At 42.9% G+C, this 11745-nt stretch overlaps 1 protein-coding gene across 1 annotated transcript in view; it reads left to right on the forward strand.

The window, feature by feature from the left end:
- Nucleotides 1-10492, forward strand: part of med23 (mediator complex subunit 23) — a 28346-nt gene extending 17854 nt beyond the window's left edge. The window contains exons 16-30 of the mRNA XM_080019039.1: nucleotides 760-934; nucleotides 1045-1208; nucleotides 1591-1715; nucleotides 1843-2048; nucleotides 2240-2420; nucleotides 2592-2762; nucleotides 4757-4973; nucleotides 5165-5274; nucleotides 5477-5596; nucleotides 5710-5882; nucleotides 6104-6176; nucleotides 6680-6894; nucleotides 6999-7119; nucleotides 8768-8899; nucleotides 9726-10492. Coding sequence (XP_079875165.1) covers nucleotides 760-934; nucleotides 1045-1208; nucleotides 1591-1715; nucleotides 1843-2048; nucleotides 2240-2420; nucleotides 2592-2762; nucleotides 4757-4973; nucleotides 5165-5274; nucleotides 5477-5596; nucleotides 5710-5882; nucleotides 6104-6176; nucleotides 6680-6894; nucleotides 6999-7119; nucleotides 8768-8899; nucleotides 9726-9929 — 2387 coding nt within the window. The 3' untranslated portion in view covers nucleotides 9930-10492. The remainder of the gene's footprint in view (nucleotides 1-759; nucleotides 935-1044; nucleotides 1209-1590; nucleotides 1716-1842; nucleotides 2049-2239; nucleotides 2421-2591; nucleotides 2763-4756; nucleotides 4974-5164; nucleotides 5275-5476; nucleotides 5597-5709; nucleotides 5883-6103; nucleotides 6177-6679; nucleotides 6895-6998; nucleotides 7120-8767; nucleotides 8900-9725) is intronic.
- The last annotated feature ends 1253 nt before the right edge of the window (nucleotides 10493-11745 follow it).

The following is an 11745-nucleotide window of genomic DNA, read 5'->3' on the forward strand; positions in this document are numbered from 1 at the left end:
CCTTCTCCCAATGTAACTCTCATCTCTCCTACACACGTGTCCAAACCATCTCAATCTGGCCTCTCTCACTTTTCCACCAAACTGTCCAACCTGAGCTGTCCCTCTAATGTACTCATTCTTAATCCTGTCCATCCTTGTCACTCCCAATGAAAATCTCAACATCCTCAACTCTGCCACCTCCAGTTCAGCCACCTGCCTTTGTGTCAGTGCCACCGCCTCTAAACCGTACAACATAGCTGGTCTCACTACCATCCTGTAGACCGTCCCCTTCACTCTTGCTGGAACCCTTCTGTCACAGATCACTCCGGACACTCTTGTTGAATATTACATTTCATATATATTTTGCCTTTTTCTTCCTAAATATTTTTTATTATAGTTTTTTTCTTATTTAGATTTTTATTTGTTCAATTTGTTGTCTTTTTTATATCAACATTCAAAATCATTGTGTGTCCACTCCCTTCAATAGGGTGCAGTATAAATAAACTTGTTTTTAATCATTGCTGCACATTATTGGTGCCAAACCATTACATGATTAAATCTTTCACCTTATTTATGATGGGCTGCCTCTCAATATTTAGCTGCTTTTGCAGTGAACCAAAAGTTACACATAGCTGAAATATTAAAATGCTATTGAACATATTAACCCTTTTTCAGACATGAACAGAACTAATAGATGAAATTGATCTTTGTCTATGTATTGAGTGCTATCTGATGTTTTTTTGACATTAGACTACATTCATTGTCCCTCTTTCTTTCCAGGCCAACTGCTCCCCAATGTGTTCAAGTCGCACGCCTGGGGGATCCTACACACGCTGCTGGAGATGTTTAGCTACAGGATGCACCACATCCAGCCGCACTACAGAGTGCAGCTGTTGAGCCACCTACACAGCCTGGCCGCCGTACCGCAGACCAACCAGAACCAGCTGCACCTTTGGTACTGGAGACACAAACACGTCAACATTTATGGTGCATGGTTCCCACAGACCCTTAAAAAGTCTTAAAAATGTATCTTTGTCTTTCTGCCTGCTCCCTCTCGCCCTGTAGTGTTGAGAGCACGGCGTTGCGGCTGATCACAGCGCTGGGCAGCTCAGAGGTGCAGCCGCAGTTCACTCGATTCCTTAACGACCCAAAGACAGTTCTGTCGGCCGAGTCGGAGGAGCTGAACCGAGCGCTGATCCTCACCCTGGCCAGAGCCACGCATGTCACAGGTAGAGAGCTAACTGGCTAACTAGGGAACTAACTCACTCCTCTTTTCTCATTACCTTTCTCTCTTTCCAGCTTCCATCCATATTCTTTTCATTTTTTGATTTCGTTTCTTTGCTTATTTTTTCCCTGTTTCTTTCTTTCTTCAATTGTTTATTTATTTGTTTATTTTTATTTCTTGACCCGTTTTATTTATTTATTTATTTATTTATCGTCTTGGTTTTTCTTTTTTTCTCTCTCTTTCCACATTTATTTATTTATATCTCCTGTGATCTTTTTTCTTCCCTTTTTTCCCCCAATGTATTAATTTCTTTCTCGTTTGTGGTCTATTGTCTCCCTCTCTCTCTCCCTCTCTCTCTCTCTCACCCTCTCGCTCGCTCCCTCCAGATTTCTTCACGGGCTCTGACTCAATCCAGGGCACTTGGTGTAAAGACATCCTGCAGACCATCATGACCTTCACACCACACAACTGGGCCTCGCACACACTGTCCTGCTTCCCTGCTCCTCTGCAGGTACACACACACACACACACACACACACTCCATTAAAGCTACAAATTTCTCACACTTGCCATTCTCCCTCTCCATATTTATCCTGCGTTCCGCCTCTTTTTCTGTCACTCTCTCTCTTTCCAACCAGGCGTTCTTCAAGCAGAACAATGTCCCCCAGGAATCCCGGTTCAACCTGAAAAAGAATGTGGAAGAGGAGTACAGGAAGTGGAAGTCCATGTCCAATGAAAACGACATCATCACCCACTTCTCCATGCAGGGCTCGCCACCGCTCTTCCTGTGTCTGCTCTGGAAAATGCTGCTGGAGACCGACCACATCAACCAGATTGGCTTCAGGTTTCTTAAACTACAGGGCATACACTAATATTTCGCAAACACACTGTGAACATTCACATTACAGCAGTATTATTTCATACACAGTTCTTAACAAGACACTTCCTCCATCGAGAAAAGATCTCGATGTATGAATTTACTTTGATGGTTTCATTTGTTTCTGTAATGTCTGTGTCCGTTATTTTGGTTGCCAGGGTATTGGAGCGTATCGGGGCTCGTGCACTGGTGGCCCACGTGCGCACGTTTGCAGACTTCTTGGTCTACGAGTTCTCAACATCTGCCGGCGGGCAGCAGCTCAACAAGTGCATCGAGATCCTGAACGACATGGTCTGGAAGTACAACATCGTCACCTTAGACAGGCTGATTCTCTGTCTGGTGAGGACGGTCACACATACATGTTATCAATTGAACTTTATATATGCAGCACATTTCATACATCAGAATGCATTGCACTGTCCTTTACATAAAACTATACAAAAAGAAAAAAAAATAAGAGAGGGAATTATCTCCTTAATTCTCATCTTGTCGTCCTCCTCCCTCCTCCAGGCGATGCGAAGCCACGAGGGGAACGAGGCACAGGTCTGCTACTTCATCATCCAGCTGCTGCTTCTGAAGCCCAACGACTTCAGGAACCGAGTCAACGACTTTGTCAAGGAGAACGCCCCCGAACACTGGCTGCAGAGCGACTGGCACAGCAAGCATATGAGCTACCACAAGGTGGGAGATCAGAGATATCAATGCTCATAGCTTATTTAATTTTTTATTAAATTTCACTTTTATTTAGTTCTCGGGGATACATTGAGGGTGAACCCTCATTTTCACTGCCGAGTAGGGTTGCCTCGGTTACCGGTGTTACACGGTGTTTACCGTAGTTTTGCTCTTTTATTTATTTTTTTCATAGAAATAAAACCCATTTAGTTAATTTTCATGAATCAGCACCAACATTCATCAAATAAAAAAAACCTCTTATTTGTAAAACAGTAAGCGTGTTATCAATACTAATAATAATCAGACACTACAAAAGTGTAAGTGACTGCGTCGTGCGCGCACGGCAGAGTCTGCGGAGGCACATTTCACTTGCACATTTCACTTCACCCCCCAGCATCTAAGGGCTCATGGTGGTAATAGCAGCATGTCTATATATATTTCATTACCATAATCCAGGACAGAAAGAAATACAGTTTTAACAATTATCTTTCTTCGTTGAAAGCATCAAGGCACAGAGCTGGAGAAAGAAAGGGTCCAGACTGTCTTCTCCAGTTGCTTTCTTGGAGTCAATGGCAAGAAGTGCTCCAGTAACTACATTAGGAGTGAGAAGATAGAGGGCAAACTGAGGGACAGGACTTACAGTATATACAGAGACATCCATTTCTGGATTACTCATAGATTTACTAGATCCCGTGCTCCAATTTTCCAAAAGGTAGCCAGCTGCAGAACAACTAAAGATGGTATTTAAATAATAATCAGATTTAGCTTTCCTCACTGACGATGTAAATTTATTTCTTAAGTGCATATAAGCAAGCCAGTGGGAAGGGTCTCTAGATCTCTAGGACCTAAGCCTTATCATTTCATTGGAAAAAAGATGATGACTATGCCTATCTTTAATTCTTTGCTCTTTAAACGGGGCATGTTTGTTACTTAGTTGAAGGCCTTTATAAAATTATACAGTGCCCAATCAACGTCTGGGAATTCTAATGTATATGAAATGTCACTAAGAGAAAGATCATGTAAGAAGGCCTGCTTATTAAAATTTCAAAAATGTATCCTGACAACAACAATATCGAACCCTCTTTAGTCGTGTATCCCTAATGCAGGCTATGGGGCAATGATGGGGAAATAATAAAAAATCAAGACAAACAGATAGGGAAAGCATTAAAAGGAAAATAAGGTAATCGCTGATTGGCAGCAATGGAGAGAGTGTGTGATTATAGATATAATAATGGGACCAGGTGATTAAATAAAATTCAAATCTAAAGGTTTAATATCGATCATACACCAACTTTGATCACATGCATAGCAGAAGGATTATTCTGTCGGTTCAACTTGCTGAGGAGCGTACGCTATGTCGTACAGCTGCTGGAAGCCCCGCAGCGGGTCCTTCTTCGTTCCGAAACGATACTCTTTCCGTTTAGTTAATTTTCACGTATCAGCGCCGATGTAATCAAATGAACAACTTTTGTAAAATGCCAAGCGTGTTATCAATACTTAGTCGGACGCTACAATACTGAAAGTGAAAGTGTCGCAGCACAGTCATCACAGGAGGAGAGGAGAAAAGGCTATAGGAGACCTTTTATCAGGTCAAGATCGGGACATGTGCAATCCATAGTTATTCATAGATTTCTTATCCTTGCAAATATGAGATGGGTTAATCCCTGATATTAGAACAGAGTCCGGTATTCATTGGCGGCACTGTCTGCTACATATATCTTCATTTTATAAATTTTCTATTTTCTTTTCTTTCTGGGTAGACTTTAGAGTACTGAGTGAAAAGAACATACAGTACATACGTTTGACATACAGTATAATGTGTTTCCCCCATTTGACAAAATAACACGAAAATCAGAGCTTCTCAAAGCTTCTTTACTATCATATCATGTTTGATAAGACTCTTGGTTTTGTATTGGGGTTTTTTTTTTTTCATACCAAAATAGACTTGCATACTTCACTTGAAATAACTTAAAACAAACCTTTTGTATTCATTCCCTTCAAAGAAATACCCAGAGAAGTTGTACTTTGAGGGTCTGGCCGACCAGGTCAACCCGCCCATGCAGCTGCAGCCTCAGTACCTTCCCATCTACTTTGGCAACGTGTGCTTACGCTTCCTGCCCGTCTTCGACATCGTCATCCACCGCTTCCTGGAGCTGCTCCCCGTCTCCAAGTCCCTGGAAACCCTACTAGACCATCTGGGAGGACTGTACAAGTTCCATGGTGAGAGGAATGGAGATTGATTTGTGTGTGTGTGTGTGTGTGTGTGTGTGTGTGTGTGTGTGTGTGTGTGTGTGTGTGTGTGTGTGTGTGTGTGTGTGTGTGTGTGTGTGTGTGTGTGCCCCTCCCTCTCCTTCCCACCACCCTCCCATGCCTTGGTCTATCTCTTTAACTCGCTTGCTATGCACGTGCAGACCGCCCGGTGACTTACCTGTACAACACACTGCACTACTACGAACGCCACCTTCGGGAGAGAACCAACCTGAAGAGGAAGCTGGTCCACGCCATCATGTCTTCACTGAAGGTGGGATGGAGGATGGATGGAGAACAACATTAGAGGAAAAAACTGTCTTTAAGAATTTAAATACTGGGTGTTTTTGCTAACTGATTTGTAGGAGAAAGTGTGTTGTGTGAACTATAATTGGATAAAGAGATAATGGTACTATTTGCGCTTACTATTTTGATTATTATTATTATGGTTATTAATTGTATACTCTCTTTTCTAGGACAACCGCACCCCGGGGTGGTGTCTCAGTGAAACCTACATTAAATGTGGTATGAACGCCAGAGAGGACAACGTGTGGATCCCTGATGACACCTACTACTGCAAGCTGATTGGACGCCTTGTCGACAATATCCTTTATTATTCCTACCCCATTGGTTGATTGGTCTGTTAGTTGTGTGTGTGGGGGGGAGGGGACTTCTTGAGTGACACTTGCTTCCACGTCCTCCTTGACACTTCCCACCCATGGCCGGAAAATCCCCCGGACCCTTCCCCAATTGTGATTGGCGGTTCAACGAGTTCCCCAACCCTGCAGCCCATGCCCTGCACGTCACCTGCGTGGAGCTGATGGCTCTGGCCGTTCCAGGAAAAGATGTGGGCAACGCGCTGCTCAACGTGGTGCTGAAGAGGTAGGACACTACACAAAGCCATCATTTTAGTCTGATTTGCTCTTGAATTGTTGATAGGAAGATTTTTCTTTGGGAGCAACATGTTTGTTGATCATTTGTTGGAGCCATATACTTGTTTTCTGATGATATTGAGTTTGATGCATATGCATTGCAGGCCAACATGAATGTAAAAATGCCCAGAAGTAATATACATCACAGTGTGTGATCTTCCTCCATCACAGCCAGCCCCTGGTTCCCAGAGAGAACATCATTGCCTGGATGAACGCCATCGGCCTGGTCATCACTGCTTTGCCTGTGAGACTCACTCACACACAAGATGGTTCCTTAGAAATAGGAACATAGTCAATTAATTAACCTGGTGATCGTTGCACTTCCATTAGACATAAATGATCACATTAACACATACGATTGTCACCATCCTCTACATCAGGGCTTCCCAAACCTTTTAGGGCAAGACCACCTTGCTCGGTGCTTCGAGTGAGGACCCCTCACCCCCCCAAAAAAATATACATAATTATGAATTATTTGCCTTTTTTTTTTAAAGAAAAACGTATTGTTTGGAGTCTGTCTTAATCCGTCTAAAACCTCATTCCATTCTAAACCAAATTCTCACAGCAGGAATACAATTTGACTTTATATCTTTTGTGAAACAATATATACAAAATAAATGTGAAACAAAACAATACAAAAGAAATTGCTACATACAACTTGCTTCAGAAAAACCTGCTCTGCACTACAGTGGATTCATAGTTGTTTACTTGGTTCACTGGGCTTACTGTACCTGTCTTCTCATCCAGGAGCCCTACTGGATTGTTCTCCACGACCGCATTGTCTCTGTGATCGGTTCTCCCACTCTGACATCGGAGACCGAGTGGGCGGGCTGCCCCTTCGCCCTGCTGGACTTCACTGCCTGCCACCAGAGCTACAGCGAGATGAACTGCAGCTACGTGCTGGCGCTGGCGCACGCCGTCTGGCATCATTCCTCTATCGGACAGCTCTCCCTGATCCCCAAGTCAGCAGGCCAACACACACAATGCACACATACATGTTGTAAATATACACCTTTGAAACAGAGCAGTGGACTAAATTTCTATGAATGTGTGTGTGTGTTTGTAGGTTCCTGTCGGAGACGTTGAAGCCCATCGTCCAGACAGAGTTCCAGCTGCTCTACGTCTACCACCTGGTGGGCCCGTTCCTCCAGCGCTTCCAACAGGAGAGGACGCGATGCATGTTGGAGGTACGCACACACACTTTTTTTTTTTCAAAATCTCACTTTGTTTTCTTTTTTAAAATGGTTTAAAAAAGCTCACTGAATTGCATTTCTCTTTAAAACGTTTAAAATGCATCACGTCTGTGATAAAGTAATGAGAGCGCGCCCGTCATCCAACTTTTTCTGACTCAGGGTCCACAAATCTCACTGTTACTTATGGTCATTTTTCAAGTAGGCCGTGACTCAGAATGGATTGGGAACCACTCTGGTAGATTATATTCTATTTTTGCTACTGCTCTTATAGGATATATAGGGACCTATTATGGTAAACTCACTTTCAGTGCTTGTGCACATAGATTTGGGTCTCTGATGGGACTACTAACCCACAAACTGTGAAATAAGATAACCCAGTCAGTTTTTTGTGAGCTGTCTGTTTTAGAAAACAAGTGGTGAAACATCCCATTCAGTTTTGCAGCTCCTTCCTACCTCAAGTGGGGCTCGGGTAGAATTAGAACTGCACTCCATCTAAGCAACTCCACCCACGCAGGAGCCAGCTCTAGCCATTTTGCCACTCTAGGCCAGCTGTTGACGGGTGGGGGGAAGAGAGTGGCGGAGAAAGTGTCCCCATATACAGGTAAAAATATACAATCAGAAGCTTGAATGATCAATTTTGGTGATGTAGAAAGTTGTGTCAATCAAATTTGCCTTGTGTCATGGCCTATTAACTTCTTGTGAGTGACAACGATTGACTACAACTAGTTACTTCTCTGAGCCCATTTGAATTGGGCTTGTTTCATCCACTCATGAGACTCAAACACAACAATGGGAAAGTCTAAGGAGCTCAGCACCGATCTGAAAAAGCAGATCATTGACTTGAACAAGTCAGGAAAGTCACTTGGAGCCATTTCAAAGCAGCCATAGGTCCCAAGATCAACTGTGCAAACAATTGTTTGTAAGTAAAAAGTGCATGGTTGTGTCACTGCCAGGGTTGGGAAGAAACCGCAAGCTATCACCTGCTGCTGAGAGAAAATTTGTCAAGAGTCAACCAAGAAGCACCAAAAAGCAGGTCTGCGAGGAAATAGAAGCTGATGGAACACAGGTGTCAATCGTGTTTTGCATCGCCATGGGCTAAGAGGCCGTGCAAGAAGGAAGCCCGCTCCAGAAGTGGCACCTTAAGGCTCGACTGAAGTTTGCTGCTGATCACATGGACCAAGAAAAGGCTTTCTGGAGTGAACTGCACCAATTCTGTCAAGAGGAGTGGTCAAAGATGGAACCAGAAGCTTGTGGATGGCTACCAGAAGCACCTAATTGAGGTGGAAATGGCCAAGGGACATGTAACCGAGCATTAGCATTGCTGTATGTGTATTTTTGATCCAGCAGATTTGGTCACATTTTCAGAAGACCCATAATAAATTCATAAAAGAACCAAAATTCATGAATGTTTTTTGTGACAAAAAAGTATGTGCTCCAATCATTCACAGAAAAAAAAAAATCACAGAAAAATAAGAGTTGTAGAAATCATTGGAAACTCAAGACTGTCATGACATACATGTTCTTTATTCTTTACTATTTTAAGTGGATGTAAACCTTTGACCACAATTGTATATGACCTTGTTGGGAAGGAGCATGATATGTCCCCTGTAATACTGTGATGTTTGGATGTGTTCTTCTCCAGATCGGCGTGGCCTTCTATGAGATGCTGCAGTCGGTGGACCAGCACAGCCAACACCTCTACTACATGGACCCAATCTGTGACTTCCTCTATCACATCAAATACATGTACACCGGGGACAGCGTCAAGGAGCAGGTAGAGTGGAGACCAGGGCTGCTCCCTGGAAGTCGAATCATCAGCCGGGAAACTGTCAGTCGACTGAGGTTCTTCTAATCAAGCAGTGGTGTTTATTTATTTCTTTGTTTTTTTGTCCCCAGTCAGTGTGCATTACAATAACAGGATGGAAGCTTGCGCAGGGATAACATTTCAGTGGGGAATTATAAATAAGGGGAATAATAAATATATTTGTGTGAATCGTCCGGACACAAACGCCAACACGGCTCTCCGTGCGCCACGATGACAGAGAGCCGAGTCCAAATAAAGCAATTTAAAAAACAGTGTGGGGACGGGGCACAAGTCGTAGACTCATTAAGATTATTCTGCGCATAGCGCATGGAGAGGGGGTGATTGGGGCGAGAGTCTCAGAGAAAGTTTCCCCGTTACGTATGGTTTCGTTCCGTACGGAGACGTAAAATAAAATAACTTCCATCTAAAATGAAAAAAAACAATGTTCTGATTGCGGGCACCCCATCGCTTGTACGTGTGTCGCCGGAGACGAGACAGGCGCTAAAAATCTCCCCAATCACTACATCTCCGTGGCCCTCACCCTCCCCGGGATGGTAGCTTTCTTGCCTATAGGAAGAGCCGAGCCGGCCCGAAAATAACGTATGCATAAAATAAACAGATATATGAAACAGAATCAAAATTATTGATAGTGAGTAAGATAATAGTGCAAAAGATAATGGAGTAAATATACACACAATATATACACACTTGACACGTAGCATACCTCCACTACATTTTCCGTCTATAAATTAAATGTTGACGCTGTTCTATGACGCCGTGTTCTCTCTGCGTCCAGGTGGAGAAGATCATCATGATGCTGCGTCAGGCCATGAAGCTCCGCCTCCGCTTCATCACGCACAGCAGCAAGATCGAGACGTCCTCCTCCGCCCCTACGCCCGCCGCCCCGTCCTCCTCCGCTCCTCCCCCGTCCTCCCTCCCTTCCTCCTCCGCCTCCTCCCCCTCCACACAGCACACGCACACGCCCATGTCTGTCGCCTAGGGACACACACACATACACTGTACATAAACATACCTTTAGTCATCGTCAACTATGAAAATCAGGATGTCATGTTGAAATTTTTTTATTTCTTTCTTTCTTATATTTTGATACAATGTTTAAACAAAAAGTGCCGTTTTGTATCTTTTCCAGCTCATGGAAAGAAAGTCGAATGAATCAAAGTCCATGAATCCAGGAGAGGATCCTGGGCCACAACATCTCTAAAAATCATACATTAACTTTCTCAACAGCGAGAAATCATCCGTCGGTGAAAACATTTATTTACGCAACCTGTGTACCAAATGATTTTAAAGGGCAGGTCCTTAATTCCGTGTATAAAATAGGTATTGAGTTACAGTATATGACCTGGAACTTTTTAGTTGGACATTTGAAATGTATAACGCAACAGTTGAGGGACTGGAAAATGAAAAAATCATGTTGAATTGTTTGCAAACACGTGTGGTGCCTCTGGTTTGACCTGAGGTTTACACGGCGACATCCATTTTAATCATGTGTCAGCTACATTTTCTTTGTGTATACTTTTTTTTCACCAAAATAAATAGATTGTGTTAACTTTCTGTTTTCTTTGTTTCGGCTTGTGGCGTGGTTTAGTAAGTACAAGATAGAAAAAGTGCAAATCCAAATCACAACTAGGTCCCAGTTGTCAAAAATCACAAGGCCAAGCAATTGTCCAACCCTATTCTAAATGGTTTTATCATCTATTATTGATATTGGTCATCTCTACATTTCTTCAGTTATTTCCTATAGGAGCCCTGCTCAGTTATAACTACAGACCGAACACAACAGGTCAGCAAACCTCCAAGTATTTTTGCAAGTATTACATTGGTTAATATGGTGATCGAAGGATAAGAAACAATGTGAAAATGGATGATTCACTGTCAATGGCATTGAGAATCAAAACATCTACTGGTCCTTTTCTTGGGGGGGAGGAGCCCATTGAAAAATTATGATTTTCTGTTGAAAGCTTTTTTCCATCTGACGGCAGCGTTTTGAGTGTGGAAGAGTCTAATTGGGTCTGTATTTCAACAACATTGACACTCAGATTGTGAAGTGCTAATCGGAGTAGGTAAATATTCTCAGACATGTTTTTTTTTTTTTTTTTTAATCAATCAAAAATGTACCAGACTGAATGCCCTTAAAGCTGTATTCCTCCTGCTTTTCAGACAAACTCGGGCAGCTTTCTGTGTCTTCCAGACTATCTGCTCTGCTGGAGTTTGATCTGAGCAGCAGCAACCTGTGGGGTCAAGCTGTGGGTTTTCCTCATGCACTCAAAAGTGCAAACTGACAATTGCAAATATTGAGGTTGGAATTGCGTGTTTTCCAAAAAAAAAAAAAAAAAAAAAATTATGTTAGATTTGTTGCCCCTCAAAGTAGTGTAGTGCAGATTTGATAAAAGGGTGAGTGGGCGGGGGGCAGAAGTCAGGTTAGAGTGTTTGCTGACAGTGACTGGCAGCCCTTCCATTTCTGCCAGTTTTTATGTAACACACACCCCTCGTATTTCAATCCAAAACAATGTGCAGTCTGTACTGTCTCCTTTAGTGCCTGGGTGGAAACGTTTGTGGCTGTGCAGTCAATGGGCCTCTGATAAATATATATTGGTAAATGCTGATTTATGCCCATCTGCAAGCTGGAATGCATTTGGCCTGTAGTTCACCATTCCAATCAGGGATATTCAAAAGCATCATCCAAAGGTTTTGCATTTGTATTTTCCATTTCAAGGACCCTCAGTTTGATACACATCAAGCCGTGGAACCCATTTGATGTGATTTTATTCTCTGGGGCCCCAATCTGAGAAGAT

This window comes from Zeus faber, assembly GCF_960531495.2.
Source record: "Zeus faber genome assembly, chromosome: 2".
NCBI lineage: Eukaryota > Metazoa > Chordata > Actinopteri > Zeiformes > Zeidae > Zeus > Zeus faber.